The 26,865-nt window shown below is 46.3% G+C and overlaps 1 protein-coding gene, 1 long non-coding RNA gene and 1 pseudogene across 2 annotated transcripts; 2 read left to right on the top strand and 1 right to left on the bottom strand.

Moving 5' to 3' along the window:
* The first annotated feature begins 5,206 nt into the window (after positions 1-5,206).
* On the top strand, positions 5,207-6,598 carry LOC123044075 (myb-related protein Hv33-like; annotated as a pseudogene).
* On the bottom strand, positions 6,565-7,625 carry LOC123044077 (uncharacterized). The gene is made up of 2 exons (XR_006419826.1): positions 7,387-7,625; positions 6,565-7,278 (listed from the first exon to the last, which is right to left on the bottom strand). It is a non-coding gene; the product is annotated as an uncharacterized lncRNA (long non-coding RNA).
* Positions 7,219-8,191, top strand: LOC123044076 (uncharacterized). The gene is made up of 2 exons (XM_044466714.1): positions 7,219-7,446; positions 7,517-8,191. The coding sequence occupies exons 1-2, from the start codon at positions 7,221-7,223 to the stop codon at positions 7,945-7,947; spliced, it is 657 nt and encodes a 218-aa protein (XP_044322649.1). The 5' UTR covers positions 7,219-7,220; the 3' UTR covers positions 7,948-8,191.
* Positions 8,192-26,865: the final 18,674 nt, after the last annotated feature.

Raw genomic sequence — 26,865 nt, 5'->3', positions numbered from 1 at the left:
GATTTGGACACACTGTTTAAGAGATAAATCATTTTGAATAAACGGATCTACGAAAAAAAGGAAAACTCCCAGGTTGCGACAAGTGGCGCATATGCAGCGCGTCACTTGTCGCGACCTGGGGGAGTTAAAGTGATCTTCGCAACGAGTACTCCTTAACTAGTGACTTCGGTTAATCGACGCTGTCTCTCGTGCCTCGTACATAAAACAAGCGGTCGTGTCAACGTCACTGCTCGGCTCCTCCGTGCCAGCGACGGCCCTGCAGATTTATGAAAATTCTAGATCAACGGACTAATACAAGGTTTTACGGGATCCTTCTTGTTAACTAATCTTGACCCCCCTGATTTTCAGGGGGTGTGGTCCCCTCACCCCCTTTTTTTCCAATCATTTCATTCCAACTAGGCATCCCACGTAGAGTCAGTAAATACCTATCCGTGCGTGTAGCGTCGCTCGTAGATTTACTCCGTTCCCGTTTGCCAGCCCGTTGTTCGGCGCTACCCAGCTCCCTGCCAATCTCCCTCTGGATCCATGGACCACGAAAAATATGACCCCCAGGTCCGGTCCGCGGCACATGCTGTGACATCACCCCCTCCCTCCTCCCCTCAACCCTAACTCCAAAGCGCGACCTCTCCGGCAAGCTTAGTTGTCGACCGGCTCATCTCATCTCCGCCGTCCATTCTGCTCTAGTATGTGGACTCCGCTTCACATCTCATTCCAACGAAGAAGAAGAAGAAGAAGAAGAAGAAGAAGAAGAAGAAGAAGAAGAAGAAGAAGAAGAAGAAGAAGAAGAAGAAGAAGAAGAAGAAGAAGAAGAAGTCACGGACGGGAGAGCGTGACAAGTCGACGGCGGCTGGTGCAGATGGTGCCGGGCCGTTTGTACGTAGCGTGAATCCAACATTTCATGCAGGCAGGCGCAAGCACCACAGTGAATGTTGGGGATATAACTTTTAGGTATGACCCGCCCAGGAAGGGCCGAGTTATACCTATGAGTATTCATGAAGCCCAAGACAAAACTTGAAGATGGCGGTTCAATTAAGGGCCCAAAGCCCAAAGGCGACTCAAGGCCCGTAGAGATAAACCACCATATGTATGTAACTTGTATTGTAAGGCAGGAATAGACAGAGACCGAGCCGGACACTGTTTATGAGCCGACCGGGACTCTGTGAGCCGCTGGGCATCGACCTCTGTATATAAAGGGACGACCCAGCGGCGGTTCAGGGCAAGTAACATCAGATCGAGAACTAGGTTAAGCGGATTCGCTCCCTGGTAATCGAGACATAAGCAATCCCACTTAAAACTGGATCGTAGGCTTTTACCTTCACCGTAAGGGGCCGAACCAGTATAAACCCCGTGTCCTTTGTCCCGATTAACCCCTTTAAGCTTCCTAGTTGCGATGGCTCCACGACTAAGTCCTTTCACTAGGACATTTGACGTGACAATTCCATGATAGTTGGCACCCACCGTGGGGCCAGCGCACGGTGGATTTGAGTTCTTGAAGGGCAGCTTCGAAGGGCTCAAAGGATACGCTATGGGCCGGATGACCAAAAGTCGTCGCGACAAGCTCTACATCGACGACACAGGCTGGGGCCCCGACGCCGGCTCAATTGAGTATGGGTATCGGGTCCCCATCGGCGGAATCCACGTCTTCATCGGCAAGATCGGCGAGCCGGGCCCTGAGCCGGACATCTGCACCGACATCATCGAGACGGCTCAGCGTGCGAGACCCGCCCGGGCTCAGCCTGCTGTGAAGCGTGCCTTCGTGGGATGCATCCACGGAGGGGAACTTTCTGAAGGATCTGTATCTGGCGGTGAGATGGCCATCTACTCTGATGGTGAATCGTCCACGGGTGAGACGGATTCGTTGTATCAGCTGCAAGACTGCGGGCTTGGGGGCTGTTCCGATGGCAACAGTATTCCGAACCCCTTTAAGCCGCCGAGCAGAGTTGGGATCCTCATGGCTGTCACGCAACCCGTTCAAAACTCTACGACTGCGGCAGCGATAACGTTTAGGTCAGCGGCAGCCGGGGCAGGAGGCCCTGTGCGCCCACCGGCTCAGGTTCTGATGGCTTTGATGGATAAGATGACAGCTCTATTAACCACCGTGGTCAACCTGGCGGATCAAGCTCAACACGATGCGAAAGTGGCGCAGTTAAAGCAGGATATAGTACAGGCTAAGGAAGACCTGGCGGCCGAAGACATCAGGATGACCGCAGAGCGGGCGGCTCTGGACGCTCAAGCTCAGCGGATTCAGTCGCAGGCTTTCGAGCTCACGATGGATCAGAACGCGTCAACCGAGGTCATGAGGAGAAGGTACCAGAAGACTCAATCCCGTCTGCCTCCGGTTTATGATCCTCGAAACCTTTTCCGTACACCCGGTGCAGGGCCCAGTAACCCGCCGGAGGTAAACCGGGTTGCAATGCCCGGGGCAGGGACGTCGGTTCAACCACGGGTGATGGAACCTCCTCATCTGAATACTACCCCGCCTCATTATGTACCAACACAACCGGGTTATTATTCTAACCCTTTGTAGAACATGATCGCCGCGCGGCGCGATTGGATGCTCTCCCGGTGGATGGCGAATCTCCGACGGCGGTTGAAACACGAAGGGTCAGAGAGCTTCTTCAGACGGCTTTGGCGCAACAGGAGGCGTACTCTTACAACCGAACCGGTATAAACCCCGTGTCCTTTGTCCCGATTAACCCCTTTAAGCTTCTTAATTGCGATGGCTCCGCGACTAAGTCATTTCACTAGGACATCTGACGTGACAATTCCACGACAGTGAACCCTGTCGGTGCGTAGGGGCACGTGTGCTATAAACGCTCTTTGTCACGCGGTCACTATTCGCTGGCGACCGGCTCTCTGCCACGGAAAATGATCTACCCGATGATCTGTTCCATATAGAAACCCTGGATCGCTGTGGCCAAAGCAGGGATCGCACACACATTATAGGCTTAGTTTGATTGCTTCGTGATATAGGTAGCTAGGAAAAGCGAACGTGTTTTAACTAATGGTTATGTGGGCATCGTTGCAGCGCCCCGTTGTCCACACATGCTTTGCTGTAGTGTCGATCCCCAGATTAATTCTCTTGTGTCACCTGGGGCATTTGGCCTTTTCTCTCAGCTCCTACTTTCGTTGAAGCCAATCTTCACCCCAATAATAGGATCACTTGCCTCCGTACGCATCAGTGGCATGATAAGATTCTTCTACTGTGGCATTCGGCTACTAACCAGTACTACCTGCGTGTTGAGATACCTGTCGTTTTCAGTATATATTGACACCATTTCCAACAAAACATTTGGATTACTGATTCTCTGAAACATTTAATTTTAAAATTATATATATTAAAAGACCTACCAATGGATGTTAATTGATTTCTTTTTACATCTATTGACAAACTCAAAAAGTATTTATTGATTGAGACATATTCTAGAGTAGCGCGTATACCGACAGGAGGTGAAGGGGTTATGTACGTAAATGTTGCATGACCGACAGAAATATTTTGACTCTGTCAATAATTGTTTGTGATTCTTTCTACGTACATGGACAGGAGCAGCTAAATGTTTGCCATGCTAACTTGAAAATGTTTACTTTGATTGAGACATTATTCTAAAGTGACACGTATGCAGAACATACCGGCAAGTTGATTACAAGCTTCATCTTTCCCCTCTGGTAACGCGACTAGGAAAAGCATTCTTCCCTTCGATCTTCGCCGGGAGCCTGTGGATTTGCCTTCCCTCCGCCAGCCGCTTCGGCGGTCGGTGGCGGGGAGGGTATTCCTCATGCCTCGGCTTAGATAGATAGAGTTTTAGTTCTTGTAAGGGCGGCGCTCGGATATATGGCGGCACTTCTTCTTCGAGTCAGTCTTTCGGCCTCCGATCATCCTCAAGCTTGTTCGTTGGGACAGATTAGACGGAGCTCCGTCGTAGATTCCTGCCAGCTCCTCGGAGCGGCGAGATTAGGATTTCTTGTCATGCATATGAAACGCGACTAGGGAAAGCATTCTTCCCTTCGATCTTTGCCGGCGAGCCCATGGATTTGGCTTTCCTCCGCCTACCGCTCCGGCAGCTGGTGTGGGGAGGGTATTCCTCGTGCCTTGGCTTAGATAGGTAGGGTTTTGGTTCACGCAAGGGCCGTGCTCGAACAGATGGCGGCACTTCTTCTTCGAGTCAGTCTTTCGTGCTCCGATCCTCCTCAAGCTCGTTCGTCGGGATGGATTAGACGGAGCTCCGGCGTAGATTCCTGCCAGCTCCTCGGAGCAGCGAGATTAGGGTTTCTCGTCGTGCATACGCAAGGGTGAGATTTGGTGCCAGGTTCTTCACATCGATCCAAGGATTCAATGCCAACAACTGTGGCTCCCAAACGCTGATCCTTAGGGGCACGTGCACGATGACTTTCCGGCTGTCATCGACAAGGTCAGGCCGGCTCCAGTTTGGATGCGGCGACAGCGGCGCGTCAGCGGCTCGTTCTAGCGGCGGCAATGGTTGTTCGATTGTTCATCGACCTTGATGTAATTTTTATTATGTTTGGGGTGTTTTGTACTCCACTGAATCTTTATAATAGATCTCGCAAACCAAAAGCGACCCATACGCATATTGACATGAATTGAATGGGCTACGTACGTTACTGTTGTGGTTCATATGCGTGGTGGAGAATAGTTGCATTACATGAGCGACGATGGACATGACATGTTTGTTGCCGTGCTAGCTGCTCAATTGCCTGCGTTCCAGATAACTTGTTGCAGCATCAAGAAGTGATGTTAACGCAAAGTGAGCGTCATCCAAAGCCCCACAGGGCCGGCTAGGGTGCATGCAACGCATGCAGCATCTGTGTGGTGGTAGTGGAGGATGCAAAGGTGTCAAGGTGAAAAATGATTAAGCAAGGGAAAGGCGCGGAAAAGCAGGGGGGCAGAAAAGAGTCAACCAGCCCTACCAGCACAGCTGGGTGGACAGTTACGAGACCTAATCTCTTTGTCTAATCAGCAGCGCACACACACGGGCCATAGATTTAGCAGTACGTACGTACCACATGGCATGATTCACGACCAGCAGCCTTGCTCGGATGAGCAAAAGGCAGACTTACTAGAAGCGATCCATAGCTGAAAAGACGAGAGAGTACACATCACTGACACTAGCTGTGTGTACTCTCTACGACTAGCTAGCAGTAGCAAGCGCTACGTTGGCACCTACTCCTGAGAGGGACCTCGCGCCTTCCGCCTTGAGGCCCCTTTTATACTCTGGCCTCGCTTTGTCTTCCCCTCCATCGCTCCGTCGGTCGTTTCTTCCTCTGTCATTGCCGCAATCGACGGCCGGCTAGCAAAGCTGCACGGCCGGCAACGCCATTGAGCTTGAGTCTGCGTCATCTCAGTTGGCGGCATGTCGAAGTGGCCGGGAGCGACGAAGAAGAGGCTGAAGCGCGGCCTCTGGTCGCCGGAGGAGGACGAGAAGCTCATGAACCACGTTGCCCAGTACGGCTACGGCTGCTGGAGCTCTGTCGCCAAGATTGCAGGTACCGTACCAACCTATAGCCGCATCCCTAGTTCACTACGGCCACACTAGCTATCCTGCCCCCTCCTTGATCCGCCAATGCAGCAGTAGCTTTCTCGTCAGTTATGCTAGTGCCACTATAACATTTTCTATCTGAATTAGAGATGGTTTCCTTTTATGTGATGCAACTGATTGACAATGTTTTTTGTGTGGAGAACTGGTTAACAGTTTTTATCTGCCAATTCGATGGAACTAATCGGGTTTTATTTATTTTGTTGCTGCATTATTAGGCCTTGAGAGGTGCGGGAAGAGCTGCAGGCTGAGGTGGATGAACTACCTGACGACGGGCCGAGGGGGCGCCTTCTCGCAGGAGGAGGAGGACTTCATCATCCACCTCCACTCCATCCGCGGCAACAAGTGGTCTCAGATCGCCGCGCACCTGCCCGGGCGCACGGACAATGAGGTCAAGAACTTCTGGAATTCCTTCATCAAGAAGAAGCTCCGCCAGCGCGGCATCGACCCGGCCACACACGAACACAAGCCTCTCGACCCCGCCGCCCCTGCCGCCCCCGCCACGCCCGTCAGCCGCAACGCCGTGTTCAGCGAGAATGAGCTGATACTGTCGTCGCCCGTGGGGGGACCGCACATGCCGCCGCTGGTGTCGGCGGAGAGCTACGTGTACAGTCGGGGGCAGCACGGACGGCGCCGGCGGTGCGCACGCCGCGGTCGGCGGGTGCAGCGATGATGGGTCCCTGTCGTCGCTGTCGGGGTACAACAACAACCAGACGGCGGACTTCGCCGGCTACCTGGACGCGGACGCGCTGCACGGTGGTGTTATCCCGTCGGCAGTGGCGGAGCTTGAGCATAAGCATAATCCAAGAGGGGACCATTGGTTGAAGGGGAGCAAATTAATGGGAGGAAGGGGCTAATCTTTAGTTTATGTTAAGGATTAATTATAATCCTAATAATCCATGCTTAACAACCGCCTTAGGTAAGTAGCCGTCATTGGTTACCGCCTTTATGGTGTCCTTTGTAAAGGTCGCGTCCGTTCAACGCGTCCCCTCACTTTGTATATATAGCCTTGTTTGTCATCAATAAAGTGATACTGTTTATTCCCATTATTCGCTCCTCTCTCTCTCTTCATCTTTACACGTTATCACGCACGCCTCTTCCAGAGAGCAATTAGGCCGAGAACTCGACGGCACCACCGTCCCTGACCATCGGCCTGATACACGGCTGTGGCGGCGACTCCCTCCGGCCCCAAGGACACAAGGACCCTCGGCCTCGACAGCGCTCCAGCGGCGCAGCACCAGCGCGCGATGCAGGCGGCTGAGGCACCCCATGGTTGACGACGCCCTCCTCTGTAGGCGCGTCGAAGCGGCGCCCTCCGGCGCTTCAATCCGCCACATGACTGCCGACGACAGCGGCGGCAAACGGCAAGGCCTCTCTATGGCCAGAGGAGGCCACTCCGGCGATCTGCAATTGCCGCAGACGATGACTGGACAAGTCTGGAGAAGTTGGCTACTAGAGTTTCGGCCACCACGCGATTCACGGCGGAGACGAGATGTTCCTCGTACAAAAAGGAAAGAAACTAATCAGGAGATTGATTGATTGATCTTGTCTTCTTGCAATCATCAATTAATAATCTAACAATGAATTGTTTTTCTCCTGTATGTATATGCGCTCACACGAATCTCACGAAGAATTGATCAATCGTGAACTACAAAGAAAGAAGAACCGATGGAAGAACGCAGCGCCAGCCTCCATCGATTCAACAATTGGAAGCCTCGAACACACTCTGCCAAAGGACAGAAAATCAATCAATTGAGCGGATTTATCATACTCCAAGCAGGAACATCAGAACTTGAAATTGGGCACAATTTTCAATTACACAAGGAAGACGCACAGAAAAGGATATGGGCGTTGGCATCCAGGATCACTCGATCGAAAATCCATACCAATAACTGTAAGCATCCATGTGATTTCTTCAATTTGTGATGTTCTTGCCTCTTAAATGAGATCGGCCGCGGATTCAGCGGACTCGATTCCGGACGGAGGAAGGTCTAAGCGGCGGCCGCTCGTCCACTCTCCTCCTCCCTTTTCCCCCTGGATGCGGATGGTTGAGGCTGCACCCGCGGCCTCCATCGGCACGGCCGTCTACAGCGGCGACGACCACATCCCGGCAGCAACGCTCCTCCCTCCGGAGGAGCACCACGGCCCGCCACGCAGCCCGGCAACAGAGACGGCCAACGCGCATGCGGAGCGCGGTTCTCTCCGCCACACCTTGGCACGGCGGCGGCCTTCGGCTCCGACGCCGCTTCTCCTGATGCGGCGCGATGGCGCGGCGGCCGGCGGTGGCGGCGGCCAACATCCGTCCCACGGCGTGGAGATGCTTCCCAGGCGCAGACGACCTTCGATTGGCGACGCCATCTTCCCTCCTAATTCCTCACGAGGAGATGTGCTATGACTCTGTACAGCCAAAGCTAACTCAATCGATGGATTCTTGGCCGTAGCGAGAATCACCGGAGAACCTTATCTCTTCGGCCATTTAACAATTTGCATTTTTTTTCTATTGCCAAATAAGGACATCAGCTTTAGTACTACTTGCATAGAAGCCCTCAGGCTAATTGTGATCGTATCACTCAGACCCTCTGGTCTTGTCATATTGTGCATCATATTTTAAAAAATGAATTCCACATGTATTATGAGCATAGTAGTATTGTTCAAGTGTTCATACCTTGAATTTCCATTATATATTAGAGACGACATTGTGCCATATTATACATGTTTGCCTCAACATTCATTGTAAATATTAATTTTAGAACAACATTTTTCTGTCTTTTGCAATTGGAATTAATTTTTCTTGCAAATCTTAACAAAATCCAAAATAAGGATTTTGAAGTGTCATACTTAATATGACCACATCATATTTTATTTGTGAATCACAAGGTATTGATGGCATCTACTGCATAATTTGCAGATTATCTATCACTACTGTGAGGTCTACATCTTGTTATTTTGATAAGATGACTACCTTCAAGTGTTCTTCCAAATATTAATGTGACTATTCCAAATTTAATTTGTGAATCACAAGGTATTGGTGGTATCTACTGCACCATTTGCAGATTATCAACCACTATTGTGAGGTCTACATCTTGTCATTTTAACAAGATTATTACCTTCAAAGTGTTGTTCCAAATATTAATATTATATGTGACTACCTCAAGATATCATAAGGTAATACTGGCATCTACTGCAAATTTTGCAGACTATCCATTATTACTGCAAGGTCTACATCATGTCACTTTGACAGATGATTACCTTCAAAGTGATTTCACACATTTTACATAACATAAGGTAATAGAATTATGAACATCTACTGACAAAAGTCAGACTATGTTTCCTATTACTGCGAGATCTACACCGCATCCGGTGATTATCTTCAAAGTGTTATCCTATATAAATTGAGGTCTACACATATGAGTGTAGAGCATCAGCTATCATAAAATTTGCTCCTCTGAAGCAATTATTGTTGTTCACTAAAATTATTTACTCTCCTAATAAAAAAATTATATTGATCTTACATGATTAAAATGGCATTTTTTTTCTTCTAGTACCAATTATTTAAGCATCATTTTGCTTGAATAAGTCGTGGAAAATTACACAAATATTACTTTTTGTGATGATATTGTCGTCCATACATAAAGGTGGAGACCATAATTTATAGCAAAGATCGAGTGTCTCAAACACTATTACAAGATCTACATCACATTTTTGGTTGGTATTTTATACTGACTAACCCCATGTTCAAAAAAATGTCATGGCTATTCTCTTGATAGCTAAATATGTACATATTTCATTTTACATCTCGCAAACTTCACTCAGTTCTCAAACTAAGTACATAATGGATGGATATTTATTCATCTCGAATATTTCCCTTAAGAGAAACATGTTGTCATGAGTACATCACGAATGATCACCCATTCGTTTTTCAAGACCTCAAGTCTATCGCATCTCACAATTATGTCATGTAATCAACTTCAAGTTGAGATCCCATGATCATATATTTTCATATGTAATCCGGTTGAAAATCCCTTAATACCCTTTACATCCTCATATGATGGTATTATCATTTTTCCACGATGGAGAAACATGGAATTTCTTAAAATCATCAGATTTACCCAACGGGTGCTATACCATTATTTGAAATTCTTGCTTGTACCGAGAATACTATGCAACTTAGTGGTCACAAAATAGAACAATGAGGAATACGAAGTAAAGTGGAGGCTAATAGACAACCAAAGACAAAATTACCTCTTAATAGGGAATATATCGTCTTCAAAGGATCACAAAGACAACTTTCAAGTTTGTCAAATGTGTGGTTATACAAAGATTATACCTATGATTACCAAACCCTCAAATACATAGTCAAACCACACCACATATTTGGGATAAATTTTAAAATTTGCAAACTTACAACCAGAAAATATTTTGGTAATTGATCGTTCTCAAATCTTCATCAGAAGGTGAGAACCAAAAATCTAGTGCAATAAAAGGATGGTGAATTCCATTGCGACGATGATATGTTTGCGTAATAAATTTTTCAATAATATTGGAGACCTCATGTAATCTTTTAATTATCCCAAAATATTATTAACCTATACTTGTTGTACTACAAGTAGTGCGATGTTCAATATCTTATTTCTTGGACATCATATTCGATAAATTTTGAATGTATGAATCAAGTCATACTCAATATTGTTGCGTACACAATAATTTTCTAGATCTTAATAAATTAAATATTTGGCTTGGTAGCCTTAACCATCCTGGTTTGGGATGATTAGAAAATTATTGACAATCTTGTTGGTCACAACTTATCAAGTAACAAATTTTCCCAAATCATCAGATTTTATGTGCACCGCATGTGTCATTGGGGAAATAAGTTTTAAGGCACTCTCACCTTAAAATTCTAAGCAGGACACTTATTCTTCCTTGAACACATTCAAAAGATATGTCTGGATTGCTTAACCATTATCTGGGATAATTTAGATACTTCATGGTACTCATATACACATTCATAAAATGTTTTTAAGTGTGTCTCTTATCACACACAACCATGCATGATCTTACTAAATAAATTGCTCAACTTATCAAAGTAAGAGCAAATTCTCCTGAAACAGGATCTATAAACCCATTCAAATGAACAATGTTGTTGAACTCATTCAATGAGCATTTTTTGCATTAAGTACTTTCTGTGCATACCCAGGATGGTTTAGCTAAATTTCTTATCAAAGAGAGTTAAATGAATTACATGACCACTTTTAAAGAATTGTAAATTTACCAGCCTCTTGTTGGACACATACGGCCTTACACACCGTAAGTATGATCTAAATCATAACAACTGCATATCATACTACTTTCCCCTTGTAGTTACTACGTGGAAATCAACAAAGTATTTCCCATCTGCAATAATTCGGTTACATACCGATATCACCACTCCAGCGTACATCAATGGGCACTCACAGAAAATTAGGGATCTATGTGAGGAATAAAATTTATCCGTCAATCAAAATTATTCATAGCCCGTATGCTGATTGCATCAGCAATAAGGATATTTTCCGGCATTAGGGGGAGATAAGTACCACAAAGAATGCCGAGAAATAAATTAGAAATGTTATTGACATTCAATCCTTATATCCACGTACTCAAAGAATCTGAACTAGAAGTTTAGAGAATCATATATTTGCAACACATTGCAAATTTGCCACATACATTTACTGATGACAAGGTGTCACTAAATTCTATATTCCTGCAGTAAAGTGTCAGAAAGAGTGGAGGTACCTGATAAACCACTCTTCTCCCCAAATGAGAGCAAGAGGGGGAGAAAATCTGACAACACGAGATATAACTTCTCATATGCTTCCGCGGAAACAGAGGAAATCAAATCGTCAACCAGTAAATGTAATTCAACATCAAGTTGAAAGACACCTGACTGGATGCTCATCATCCAAAGCCCGGCATAAATGTGCATAAATGTTTTGGTGCCGGGACATCGAAACACCTTGACTCCATTTGTTCTAGGAAATCACAAGGAGTTAAAAGGAATAAATATATTATCCACAAACTTCAATGATTCCATCAGAATCATATAAACTAAAGACTACATTTGTCGACATATATTTCTTCTCAAAATTGCTAAAACCTTTTGGGCCCTGAACCAAAATCCATGGTAGAGTGCCTCTTGCATTCATATTGGTTCCATAAAAGGAAGCAAGTAACGAAGAATAGTACTCGCTTTGAAAATGAGTAGTATTTACCGCAGTAATACCTACTCCTGATAAGTATCTTCCGTATGGAATACTAAACACTTCTCATTCATAGACTAAGTCAATGAGGTGGTGAGAAAGCGAGGCTTGTAGCAAAAGGGTTCACGTAGAGACCCGACATCGATTACGATGTCATACCCGCTTGGTATGAGTGGAATTATGTTTCGATACTAAATATCATTGGCAATAATAATAATAATAATAATGTCCATGCAGTTGATGGATGAAGTGGCTACATACTCATATGAGTCACTCATTTCGGAAATCTCTATTGAAGTCCCTGAAGGGCTTATACTTCCGAATCCAAAAGCAAATCGCAACAAGTTTTGTGTAAAACTTCATAAGTCACTCTATGACTTGAAATAGTCGAAAATCATATGGTACTACCGACTAAATGAGTTCCTTCTTCAAAAGGATTACTCGAATAATGATGATTATTTACATGTTTAATAAAGGAATCCCAAATTTGATTTCCTTTCATCACCTCAGTGTATATTGATGACCTCATCATCAATGTCTATACAAGACCTAAACATACACATAATCATCTCAAGACGGGAAATTTGGATTCAACCAAATTTAGCTTAAGCTTACAACTTGAGCATTCTATCAAGAATACATATCAGTCTACATATATCCAAGACATATACGAGAAGTTCAATGTGGATATATCAAACCAATAAAAGACATGTAATATGGTCATAGTACCCCTGATAGGGTACAAATCCATTCATACCTAGGGGTGATAATGAAGTGATATCAGGACCTGAAGTTCTATCTCACTAATGTCAAAGCACTCATATAATTGCAAAACTACGTCAGGCCTGACACTAAATTTGCTATCTTTGTTCAGAGTGCAACCCACAACAAAAGGTATATGGACGATATAAGAAATATTAGCTTATATATCAAGCTCACAATAAAGCTTGGATATTTCCATCAGGAAATACAAGATATGACCATGATATGATATAATGATATTGGCTCTTTCTTTGATCCCAACAATGCCATATCAATGACTGAATTTGCGGGAATAGCCTTCATATGGAAGTGATCTAAATGAGCATTAATGGCTATTTCTAGTTATCATTTTGACATAATTGCTTTATCTAAAAGAATTGCAAAATATGCTTGGCTTAGCAAAATGATTAACCACATTCAAAATCATGTGGTTGAGATTCATTAGAATCACATAACTTGATTTATCAAGACGCCACCACTTGTGTTACTCAATACCTAAAGGTTATATGAAGAGCAATATCATAAAGCACATTGCTCGAAAATTACTTATCCTCAGAAATTATAGAAAGTGAGGAAACAATTTGCAAACAACATACTTTGAAAATCCTACAGATTATTAATAATGTCATGATCATATCAATGGAATTTGTTTTACACATTCTCCAGGTTTGCAAAGTTCAGGGGGAGTAATTTACCAAATCTATAACCTGCTAACAATCATGAGACTGCATATATTGTACTCTTTTTCCCTTCATGAGTTTTCCCTAATGGTTTATCATAAAAGGTTTTTAATGAGACAATATAAACACAAGTGTCTATATATGCCATATCATTTTCTCCTTATATTTTTCCTACCGGGTTTTAAAGGAGTTTTCAATGGCATATTAGATCGCACTCTTTTCCATTATGAGTTTTCTCTCAATGTTTCTCATAATGGTTTTTAACGAGGCAATATCTTCTCAAAGATCATATATCATACTTTCCATTTTCCCTACCGGGGTTTTTAAAGGAAGTACTCAAGATATATTAATTGTTCTCTAAACTTATCGATGAGTTTTCTCCTTCTTCAAAGGCTTTTCTCATATGAGTTATGTGACGCCCCCGATTCAATCGTACACTAATCATGCACGCAAACGTGTACGATCAAGATCAGGGACTCACGGGAAGATATCACAACACAACTCTACAAATAAAATAAGTCATACAAGCATCATAATACAAGCCAGGGGCCTCGAGGGCTCGAATACAAGTGCTCGATCATAGACGAGTCAGCGGAAGCAACAATATTTGAGTACAGACATAAGTTAAACAAGTTTGCCTTAAGAAGGCTAGCACAAACTGGGATACAGATCGAAAGAGGCGCAGGCCTCCTGCCTGGGATCCTCCTAACTACTCCTGGTCGTCGTCAGCGGGCTGCACGTAGTAGTAGGCACCTCCAATGTAGTAGTTGTCGTCGACGCTGGCTCCTGACTCCTGGACTCCAGCATCTGGTTGCGACAACCAGAAAGAAAGGAAAGGGGAAAAAAGGGGGAAGAAAGCAACCGTGAGTACTCATCCAAAGTACTCGCAAGCAAGGAACTACACTACATATGCATGGGTATATGTGTAAGGAGGCCATATCAGTGGACTGGACTGCAGAATGCCAGAATAAGAGGGGGATAGCTAATCCTGTCGAAGACTACGCTTCTAGCAGCCTCCGTCTTGCAGCATGTAGGAGGGAGTAGATTGAAGTCCTCCAAGTAGCATCTTCAAGTAGCATCTCCAAGCAGCATCGCATAGCATAACCCTACCCGGCGATCCTCTCCTCGTCGCCCTGTAGAAAAGCGATCACCGGGTTGTCTGTGGAACTTGGAAGGGTGTGTTTTATTAAGTATCCAGTTCTAGTTGTCATAAGGTCAAGGTACAACTCCAAGTCGTCCTGTTACCGAAGATCACGGCTATTCGAATAGATTAACTTCCCTGCAGGGGTGCACCACATAGCCCAACACGCTCGATCCCATTTGGCCGGACACACTTTCCTGGGTCATGCCTGGCCGCGGAAGATCAACACGTCGCAGCCCCACCTAGGCTCAACAGAGAGGCCAGCACGCCGGTCTAAACCTAAGCGCACAGGGGTCTGGGCCCATCGCCCATAGCACACCTACACGTTGCGTACGGGGCCGAAAGCAGAACTAGCCCCCTTAATACAAGAGCAGGCTTACGTTCCAATCCGGCGCGCGCCGCTCCGTCGCTGACGTCTGAAGGGCTTCGGCTGATACCACGACGTCGGGATACCCATAACTACTCCCACGTAGATGGTTAGTGCGTATAGGCTCGTAGCCAGACTCAGATCAAATACCAAGATCTCGTTAAGTGTGTTAAGTATCCGCGAATGCTGAACAAGGCCAGGCCCACCTGTCTCCTAGGTGGTCTTAACCTGCCATGTCGCTCCGCCACAAAGTAACAGTCGGGGGCCGTCGGGAACTCAGGCCCACCACTACCTGGATGGAGCCACCTGCCCCTTCAGCCCCCATCTCCAAACAGTATCACCAGTAATGTAACAGTGTAAGTATATAGTATATGCCCGTGATCACCTCCCGAAGTGATCACAGCCCAGTAGTATAGCATGGCAGACGGACAAGAGTGTAGGGCCACTGATGGAACACTAGCATCCTATACTAAGCATTTAGGATTGCGGGTAAGGTATCAATGATTGTAGCAGCAATGACAGGCTATGCATCAGAATAGGATTAACGAAAAGCGGTAACATGCTACACTACTCTAATGCAAGCAGTATAGAGAAGAGTAGGCGATATCTGGTGATCAAAGGGGGGGCTTGCCTGGTTGCTCTGGCAAGAGAGAGAGGTCGTCAACTCCGTAGTCGTACTGGGTAGCAGCGGCATCGGTCTCGGTGTCTAGCGAGAGAAGAGGGGGAAGAAACAATAAATATAATGCAAACAAATGCAAGACGATGCATGACATGACAAAGCGTGGTGCTAGGTGTGCCCTAACGCGGTATGAGGTGGTACCGGTGAAGGGGGAAAACATCCGAGAAATTATCCCGGTGTTTCGTGTTTTCGGGCAGAGGAGCCGGAGGGGGGAAAGTTGCGGGTTCGATAGGTTAGGGGTGTGTGGCGGACGAACGAACCGCGTATCCGGATTCGTCTCGTCGTTCTGAGCAACTTTCATGTAGAAAGTATTTTCATCAGAGCTACGGTTTATTTTATATTAATTTTAAAAGATTTAATTCATTTTTAGGATTTACTTAATTATTTAAATTCAACATTATCCAGAACAGTGCACGCTGACGTCAGCAGTCAACAGAGGCGTTGACTGGACAACTGACATGTGGGTCCCGCATGTCATTGACTCACAATAATTAAACAAGGTTAATTAGCTTTAACTAAATGATTAGGTTAATCTAATCTGATTTAATTAAGTTAATTAATTAATTAATATTTTTATTATTATATTTATTATTTATTTTTCTTCTCTTTTTTTTTCTACGTTCTGGGGGCTGGTCCCCACGTGTCAGAGAGTATTTCGGTTAGTTAATTAGCCAGTTTACCTAAGTTGTGATTTATTAGAAGGCGGGTCCCAGTAGTCAGTGGTACTGGCGTCATAAGCGGCTGGGTTAAGAGGACACGTCAGCAGCGCCGACGTCTAGTCGCCGGCGACCAAAACATAGCGATGACGCACGGGATGTCACCGAAAATCGGTTACAGGCCACCAAAATGGGCGTCGCTTGTCGCATTCGAACGCGCGTGAAGTCCTGCGTCCAATGGTGCTAGGGGTGGGAGTGAGGGAGGTCCCAAGCGACGCCGACGACGAGCAATGGTGATGGCCGGATCTAGGCGAGCTCGGTTTCAAGGTTGCAGCATATGGCGAGGCGACCAAAGGGTATCAGATGGTTCCTGGGGAGTCCAGGAACACGAGGCAAAGCTCGGTCGCGAGTCCTGCGGGCTGTGGCCACGATGGAGAGTCAAGCGGCGGCGACGAGTTCTCGGACGCGGTAGCGGGGCTAGCTAGTGGGGGAGCCAGAGCTCAAGGGAAGAGGAAAGGATGTGGGGGGCTCACAGAGGGCCGGCAGGGGGCTCAGGGGAGCCAGGGGGTGCCGGAGTCGAGAGGATCGACGGCGAGGTAGCGGCGTCGTCCGACGAAGAGGATCGAGGCAGACGGTGGCGATGATGCGTACGTCGATGTGGTGGCCTCCCGGCCTTGGTCCAGCGGCGTAGACAAAGCAGGGGTCGACGACGGTCCTCCCAGCGAGATCCCAGGCGGCAGGGTGAGTGCGCGGGTGGGCGAGGTCGACGGCGGCCATGGCGATGTGCGGCGGTGGAGTCGGGGCAGATCCCCTCGATCCAGATCGAGAGGAGGCAGAGGAAGTCCGGCGGGGAGGGCGGCGGGGTGGTTCCGACGAGGGGGGGCTCCTGGCAGCAGCGGTCGGTGGGTAGCGCGAGGGGCAAGCGCCTCCTGTACGGCGCACGTCGTGCGTTAGTGGGAGTGTGGCGGCGCCAGGAGGGGAGCGAGGGAAGAGATGGGTGGAGTGGGGATCGTGGGGGTGTGGGCTAGGGTTCGGTGTCCCCTGGGTGGGTTAGTAGGTGGGGTGGGGTGGGCCGGTCCGGCCGAGCCGGCCTGTAGCTAGCTGGGCCATTCGGCCCAGAGAGAGGGGTTCTTTTCTTTTGTCTTTTTTTTGCTTTGTAGTTTCTTTTCTTTTTTTTTATTTTCTTTTCTGTTTTAAATCATTTTAAATTATCTAGGTATTTTATAAAAATGTGTTTGCTTTATTATAATTACCCAGGCATTTAACTGTACACCCCGAACATTTTAGTTTAATATTTTGAAAACTTTGTCCTTTGACATTATTTGAATTTGAATTTGAAACGTTTTCGAATGAACCCGAGATTAACTACAGTGACCGAGGTGACATGGCATCATTAACGTGAGATTACTGTAGCATGATTATCCGAGCGTCACAATTCTCCTCCACTACAAGAAATCTCGTCCCGAGATTTAAGAGGGGAGTAGGGGGGGGGTTCTGGTTATTCTAATGGATCTTCTTGAAGAAGTTAATCCCTTTCGTTGATGTCTTCAATTCTTTATTCCAAAGCATCATGATGAAGTTGTCGTCCTTCCTTCGGGGAACTCCATCGTACTTACGAATAGGTAAGGGGCAGCTCTACAATGATAGGAGGTTATAAGGGAAATTCATCTGGGGTATCCCAAGAATGAACATATGAGTATCTCTCGAGTTGAACAAATTACACCTATCGAGAGCAAAGTAAGACGGTGCAATAAGAAGTTTCAAGCGGATAGGCAATCGTTCATTGCCTGAAGCAGAGTGCGAAAGGGGTTCTGAGCAACGGGAATAAGTATTGTGTCCGATACCAGAATAGATCAACAGGCAAGTGGCCCGTGAATTACATACAAAGTCAAGCACGAGGATTAACTTTAGTAACAGGGGGTGCAGGAGAGTCAGGTTTCGATCCTGTGGAACTGTGGGTTATGGGCCCACCATGTGGTTGAAAGTAGGAAGGGGGCCGACATTTTGCACGGTCATGATAGTAAGGTGTGTCAAAGGGTAGCCTGTCAGATATGTCGGCAACAACATCGATACCAAGGGCGAGGGACGAAGAGAACCATTTTCCTGCTCGTTGAACGAGGCGGGCCAATAGGCAAAGTTCTCGTCCATCGGTGGTTACCGGAATGTTTTCAACAATAGTAACAGGGTCTTGCTGACAGAGTTGTACACCGAGGTGTTTACATAAGCAGGAGAACATTACTGCTTAGATCATATAGATCACAAGAAAGGTTAAACAAACAATGGAAAGGAAAAGGTGATCATCAGATCAAAAAGAACAATGGAATGGAAAATATGTTTATACACCTATTTCAGGGGTATATCCTTCCCAAGGACAAGCAGAACATGATAACCATGACATGATATTAAGTAGAAAAGCCTCTTAGGTGAGGGGAGAGAAATTTTCATGACATTATCCATACAGTGGTGTTTGGATAATTGAGCAAGAAACGTTTAGCATTGGGCTTCAAATGTTCTTGTTGAAACATCAGAGTACCATAGACATGCTTCGAGATAGAATTGACATGGTCTTCAGGTGAAGATCAAACTTTGGAAACATGAAGGATCCATCAGGAATAACTTGTAGAATAAGTCTTACAATTTCCCCATGGATGAACGGATAACCTTGCTGAAAAGGAATCTATAGTGATAGGTCCTCCAGCCGAGGGGGGGGGGGTGCTAGGCATGACATCATGTTACCGGGTCATCAAAGGATCAACATCATAACTCTTGGAAAGTTGTCCTAACCATCATATCTGACGGAGATTCAGGTATGATTGGTGTCAGGATACCTCAGGCTCAGGATGCCTGAGAAGAAAAGGTGCAACACAAATGACGAGATGACATTGTAAGATTCTCGGAAAATTTACTACGGAAGCGAGTTCCGAAACAAAAGCTCATCATTAAACCAATGAAGGGATAAGGAGGTAGCTGATGAACTCAGCGACAATCCATTGAGATTTTCAAAAGATGGATTTCCACAATTATGTGAACAAGGAAATAACATTTGTCAGATCAGATAATATAATGAGGTATAGTCAAGGAGAACATACCCAAGTAAACATTGGTTGAAAGGTGCACCCGAAATATGGGTTGGGTTGCACGACCAATGTCAGAATGGTGATTCAATAGTCAATAGCCTAAGAATGAACTTTCGACCATTAACTTAAAAAAATAGGGTTGCTAGAAGGAAAGAATCCAAACAACACCATTCACTTGTTGGAATTAACACGGGGACCAAGAAATGAACGAAGATGGCAAGAAGTATTATGATATCAAGAATTCTTAAGAGGTGGTGAAATTCTCACCACATCCTTGACAAAAGGAGATGGTAATACTTCCAAGGTAAGGAAGATCAACTGCTGGGTAGCAGGGATCCCAAGGTTTACACAAAACACGAACAACTTGTGTTGAACGGAAGGCAATAAAGTGGTCGATGATAATACAATTCATCAAGGGCAAGGATGGTATTTCTCATCATGGATCCAATTGGTATCCTGGATGAGCTCAGAATGTTGATGATCACGACACCTTTGTCGCGAGAGTTCATGAAGACGTAATCGATCGGCGACAACAACAAGTCAAAGTAATGATGAAGTGAAAGGTTATTGGAACCAAGGGTACGACACAAACTCGAAACCAAGCTTGTTGTTCAAGGCGAAATGATATGACGATGCGGATCGACGTAAGGTTAGTTCATCGTCGAAAATTGCGCTCCGAGGAGAAGGACCGGGTAGCACAGTTAAAATAATCACGACAATGATATAGCCAAACAGGCTAGGAATGGCGTGATCGGGTACAAACTCATACTTATAGAAGCTTACTGAAGAGTTGTTGAACCGTAGTGCGGACTCGGTTCAGTTATCGGTGTCTTTGAGTGTTTAATAACTCATAGCCCGTGAAAAATTGGAATCAGTGGGAAGGTAGCACTTGATGAAGAACTCATAAGAAGTTATGCAGTTCCATGATAATCTCGAGATACCAGGGGGTAATACTCGATGACATATCAAAGTAGAGGTTGGACGGGGGTATTTCTCTACAGAAGATAAGTGCTAAAACTTGCACGAGAAATGGTATTTAAAAGAGAACATGGTCGGATCCCCGATTGCAAAAGGCCGGATCCCTGATATAAGATGAACTTATACCGAAGGAATAACTAATTTTAAGAGAAGCTTTAATGATAAGATCTACATCGTGTCCATGGGCATGAACACAAGTTCAAGGTCGACTCCCACTTCTCCAATGCATAACCTTTCATTCACTTCTCACGTTCGATGAAGTTGCAGTGTTGAAAATTTTATCTGGCGAAGCACCAGAAGAGTATGATTCGTGAAAACTTTCGGGTTCACACGGTTTAGTGAAGGCATATGTTCAACCCATAGGGGCTTCTTGGAATCATATACCAGAATCTTTAGAAATAATTAACTCAAGCTCGAAGGCAGAGCATGGTTGAGAAAGCAGAGGATACAATTTACCAAAGGAATTATGTATCAGAGGAAAGGCTCACAAGGTTATTGAATATGAAGGGCGTTGTCAGATAAAATCTAACAAAGGACCTGGTGGTCCACAAGGGATCTGACGTGAGCATCGGTACTCAACCAGAGGAAGAAGAATGCAAGGAGATCAGATTATAGAAACAACTGACTAACTCAATTGTCAAATGCAAAGGAATTATGATTTCCAAATCAAGGGATCAGAAGCAATGCTCTGATTAGGGATGGATAAGTTGAATAGCCGTAGGGTACAATCCAAGACAATTGGATTGGTCGAGAACCAATTCCAGTTAAAAGAATGGCAGCTCAGCCGGAAAAGTAATTTATAAGGATCAATGATGATTGCGTGTATTCGCAAACATATTGAGTCAACAGACTCAAAATGGTAATGACAAGGAATGTCAATATGACTACGAGACTTATGGGATTATCCATAATGCAAGCAAGCAAGAATTTCAAGAGCCAAAGGCCCCAAAGGATTTTCGGAAGATCGAATATTATTTCGAAGACTTTTGTGAAACACATGAACAACTGGGGATGAGCGGATACTCGACAAGTGCGAGGATTTATTCGAAGGGGTATTCATGTGGCAAAGAACTGCCTGGCAGTAGGCACAAAGTATTCTCGGAACAATAGAGAAAACTTCGGGGTATCTTGTAATAACAAGATCAATGGGGAATGATCATAAGAATGGCAAGTGTAAGTAGTTATCCATAAGGATTTTTCGGTGGTCGGGAATAGCAAAAGTGATGGGCACAAAGTCTCGAGAGAATATCAAAGAGTATCTCCGAAATCTTCTGGTGCAGTCGGTGACCATCTGGACTGAAGGGGCTCTCCGGGAGAAAGTATTTTCGATAACCTAAAGTTAGTTTTTAGTAAAAATCGTTTAACCCGAATAGAAGAGGGTTCAGAATCCCAGAGTAAAGGTCGAGGAATAAAAGATCCTAATACCACCCGATGGCGACGTGGGCCCATGGGCCACACAGCCATGTTAGTAAAAGTTTTTCAACGACTAGACTCGACTTCGGCCAAGGAGTTGGAAAGGGGATTCCTACAGGCAGTCGGCTCTGATACCAACTTGTGACGCCCCCGATTCAATCGTACACTAATCATGCACGCAAACGTGTACGATCAAGATCAGGGACTCACGGGAAGATATCACAACACAACTCTACAAATAAAATAAGTCATACAAGCATCATAATACAAGCCAGGGGCCTCGAGGGCTCGAATACAAGTGCTCGATCATAGACGAGTCAGCGGAAGCAACAATATCTGAGTACAGACATAAGTTAAACAAGTTTGCCTTAAGAAGGCTAGCACAAACTGGGATACAGATCGAAAGAGGCGCAGGCCTCCTGCCTGGGATCCTCCTAACTACTCCTGGTCGTCGTCAGCGGGCCTGCACGTAGTAGTAGGCACCTCCAGTGTAGTAGGATCATCGTCGACGGTGGCGTCTGGCTCCAGGGCTCCAGCATCTGGTTGCGACAACCAGGAAGAAAGGAAAGGGGAAAAAGGGGGAGAAAGCAACCGTGAGTACTCATCCAAAGTACTCGCAAGCAAGGAGCTACACTACATATGCATGGGTATATGTGTAAGGAGGCCATATCAGTGGACTGAACTGCAGAATGCCAGAATAAAAGGGGGATAGCTAATCCTGTCGAAGACTACGCTTCTGGCAGCCTCCGTCTTGCAGCATGTAGAAGAGAGTAGATTGAAGTCCTCCAAGTAGTATCTCCAAGTAGCATCTCCAAGTAGCATCTCCAGTAGCATAATCCTACCCGGCGATCCTCCCCTCGTCGCCCTGTGGAAAAGCGATCACCGGGTTGTCTGTGGAACTTGGAAGGGTGTGTTTTATTAAGTATCCGGTTCTAGTTGTCATAAGGTCAAGGTACAACTCCAAGTCGTCCTGTTACCGAAGATCACGGCTATTCGAATAGATTAACTTCCCTGCAGGGGTGCACCAACTTACCCAACACGCTTGATCCCATTTGGCCGGACACACTTTCCTGGGTCATGCCCGGCCTCGGAAGATCAACACGTCGCAGCCCCACCTAGGCACAACAGAGAGGTCAGCACGCCGGTCTAAACCTAAGCGCACAGGGGTCTGGGCCCATCGCCCTTAGCACACCTGCACGTTGCGTACGCGGCCGGTGAGCAGACCTAGCAACCTCCATTACAAAGGAAGTTGCGTTAACGCAGTCCAACCCGGCGCGCGCCACTCAGTCGCTGACGTCAAGAAGGCTTCGGCTGATACCACGACGCCGGGATACCCATAACTACTCCCGCGTAGATGGTTAGTGCGTATAGGCTCGTAGCCAACTCAGATCAAATACCAAGATCTCGTTAAGCGTGTTAAATATCCGCGAACGCCGAACAGGGCCAGGCCCACCTCTCTCCTAGGCGGTCTCAACCTGCCCTGCCGCTCCGCCACAAAGTAACAGTCGGGGGCCGTCGGGAACCCAGGCCCACCTCTACCGGGATGGAGCCACCTGCCCCTTCAGCCCCCATCTCCGAACAGTATCACAGGTAATGTAACTGTGCAAAGTATATCGTATATGCCCGTGATCACCTCCCGAAGTGATCACGGCCCAGTAGTATAGCATGGCAGACGGACAAGAGTGTAGGGCCACTGATGGAACACTAGCATCCTATACTAAGCAGTAGGATAGCAGGTAAAGGTAACAACAGTAGTAGCAAGGACAGGCTATGCATCAGAATAGGATTAACGAAAAGCGGTAACATGCTACACTACTCTAATGCAAGCAGTATAGAGAAGAGTAGGCGATATCTGGTGATCAAAGGGGGGGCTTGCCTGGTTGCTCTAGCAAGAGAGAGAGGTCGTCAACTCCGTAGTCGTACTGGTAGCAGCGGCATCGGTCTCGTGTCTAGCGAGAGAAGAGGGGGAAGAAACAATAAATATAATGCAAACAAATGCAAGACGATGCATGACATGACAAAGCGTGGTGCTAGGTGTGCCCTAACGCGGTATGAGGTGGTACCGGTGAAGGGGGAAAACATCCGAGAAATTATCCCGGTTTCGTGTTTTCGGCAGAGGAGCCGGAGGGGGAAAGTTGCGGGTTCGATAGGTTAGGGGTGTGTGGCGGACGAACGAACCGCGTATCCGGATTCGTCTCGTCGTTCTGAGCAACTTTCATGTAGAAAGTATTTTCATCAGAGCTACGGTTTATTTTATATTAATTTTAAAAGATTTAATTCATTTTTAGGATTTATTTAATTATTTAAATTCAACATTATCCAGAACAGTGCACGCTGACGTCAGCAGTCAACAGAGGCGTTGACTGGACAACTGACGTGTGGGTCCCGCATGTCATTGACTCACAATAATTAAACAAGGTTAATTAGCTTTAACTAAATGATTAGGTTAATCTAATCTGATTTAATTAAGTTAATTAATTAATTAATATTTTTATTATTATATTTATTATTTATTTTTCTTCTCTTTTTTTACGTTCTGGGGGCTGGTCCCCACGTGTCAGGGAGTATTTCGGTTAGTTAATTAGCCAGTTTACTTAAGTTGTGATTAATTAGAAGGCGGGTCCCAGCAGTCAGTGGTACTGGCGTCATAAGCGGCTGGGTTAAGAGGACACGTCAGCAGCGCCGACGTCTAGTCGCCGGCGACCAAAACATAGCGATGACGCACGGGATGTCACCGAAAATCGGTTACAGGCCACCAAAACGGGCGTCGCTTGTCGCATTCGAACGCGCGTGAAGTCCTGCGTCCAATGGTGCTAGGGGTGGGAGTGAGGGAGGTCCCAAGCGACGCCGACGACGAGCAATGGTGATGGCCGGATCTAGGCGAGCTCGGTTTCAAGGTTGCAGCATATGGCGAGGCGACCAAAGGGTATCAGATGGTTCCTGGGGAGTCCAGGAACACGAGGCAAAGCTCGGTCGCGAGTCCTGCGGGCTGTGGCCACGATGGAGAGTCAAGCGGCGGCGACGAGTTCTCGGACGCGGTAGCGGGGCTAGCTAGTGGGGGAGCCAGAGCTCAAGGGAAGAGGAAAGGATGTGGGGGGCTCACAGAGGGCCGGCAGGGGGCTCAGGGGAGCCAGGGGGTGCCGGAGTCGAGAGGATCGACGGCGAGGTAGCGGCGTCGTCCGACGAAGAGGATCGAGGCAGACGGTGGCGATGATGCGTACGTCGATGTGGTGGCCTCCCGGCCTTGGTCCAGCGGCGTAGACAAAGCAGGGGTCGACGACGGTCCTCCCAGCGAGATCCCAGGCGGCAGGGTGAGTGCGCGGGTGGGCGAGGTCGACGGCGGCCATGGCGATGTGCGGCGGTGGAGTCGGGGCGGATCCCCTCGATCCAGATCGAGAGGAGGCAGAGGGAGTCCGGCGGGGAGGGCGGCGGGGTGGTTCCGACGAGGGGGGCTCCTGGCAGCAGCGGTCGGCGGGTAGCGCGAGGGGCAAGCGCCTCCTGTACGGCGCACGTCGTGCGTTAGTGGGAGTGTGGCGGCGCCAGGAGGGGAGCGAGGGAAGAGATGGGTGGAGTGGGGATCGTGGGGGTGTGGGCTAGGGTTCGGTGTCCCCTGGGTGGGTTAGTAGGTGAGGTGGGGTGGGCCGGTCCGGCCGAGCCGGCCTGTAGCTAGCTGGGCCATTCGGCCCAGAGAGAGGGGTTCTTTTCTTTTGTCTTTTTTTTGTTTTGTAGTTTCTTTTCTTTTTTATTTATTTTCTTTTCTGTTTTAAATCATTTTAAATTATCTAGGTATTTTATAAAAATGTGTTTGCTTTATTATAATTACCCAGGCATTTAACTGTACACCCCGAACATTTTAGTTTAATATTTTGAAAACTTCGTCCTTTGACATTATTTGAATTTGAATTTGAAACGTTTTCGAATGAACCCGAGATTAACTACAGTGACCGAGGTGACATGGCATCATTAACGTGAGATTACTGTAGCATGATTATCCGAGCGTCACAAGTTATCAAGAGACAATAATCATTATAGGTTGCATCACTTTCTCCTTATTTTTCCCATTGGGTTTAAAGGAGTTTCAGCAACGTATCTACACTATTTTCCTCATATTTTTACCACAGGGTTTTTGGAGGAGTATTTCTCAATATGAAGATGATGAACAATCTCAAGGCAAACATACTAAAGGAGTCTTTATCAAGATGGTGCATATAACCGAAGACAAGCATAGATTAGGGGGAGTGTTAAGGATTAATTATAATCCTAATAATCCATGCTTAACAACCGCCTTAGATAAGTAACCGTCATTGGTTACCGCCTTTATGGTGTCCTTCGTAAAGGTCGCGTCCGTTCAACGCGTCCCCTCACTTTGTATATATAGCCTTGTTTGTCATCAATAAAGTGATACTGTTTATTCCCATTATTCCTCCTCTCTCTCTCTCTTCATCTTTACAGTTTAAACACTGATTAGGCCTAAATAAGAGGAATGGCTAGAAGTAAGTCGTTTGAAAAACGAATTTGGATCAGTCGATGCTTTAGAGCGGTTGGATGGAAAATAAACGTTGCAGATTGTTTCTGTTGGAATCAACCACTGCTAGGTGGACCAGTCATCCGAGTAGGACTAGTCTAGTTGTCTTCTTTAAATATATCTCTACCCCACCGTGTAAACAGATCAGATCAAAAAGCAAGAAATAAACAACAGGACCGTAGCAATCAATCTCGCGTGTGTCTCCTTGTGTACTGGTGCGCGTACCTACTCACTGGATTAGCAATCGTCACGAGGAAGCTAGCTAGCTTACTGCTAGTTCGTACCTATTGCATCGTAATTGAGCAGCTTGGTGCCTACTGCCGGAAGTAGTCGGCATCGAGGTCGGAACTTGAGTCAATAATTGATATCTAGAGCCTTGGTTTTTGGTTGTGATTCTTATAAAAAATTTGAAGGATCATGTCGAAGGAAGCGAGCAAGAAGATCGTGGCAGCGTTCGGTGCGGCTAAAGTACTTGCCGTGCGCAGTTCATTGTATCCATAATTTGATTGAAGAACTTTGAAGTTGAATGGCCCTCATGGTATGTGGTCTCCGCACCAACAAGCTATGGGATGTAGTCTATTAAGGAGGTGACCCGTTCAAGGAGGGAGCCGAGCACTAGAAAGATCGACAGACGGTGTCGGCGGTTTATTCGATGATGCCAATGGATGTCCTCCAACACCCAGTCGCCAAAGAAACGGTGTCACGCCCCAAAACATGGCTCGGACGTAACAGCCGCCACACGTTTATAAATTAAAGCTTATAAACGTGTGAGACCTAACTAATCATTTCACAATAATACACA

The sequence above is a fragment of the Triticum aestivum genome, chromosome 2B, assembly GCF_018294505.1.
Source record: "Triticum aestivum cultivar Chinese Spring chromosome 2B, IWGSC CS RefSeq v2.1, whole genome shotgun sequence".
NCBI lineage: Eukaryota > Viridiplantae > Streptophyta > Magnoliopsida > Poales > Poaceae > Triticum > Triticum aestivum.
This window is presented reverse-complemented; position numbering and strand designations above follow the sequence as displayed.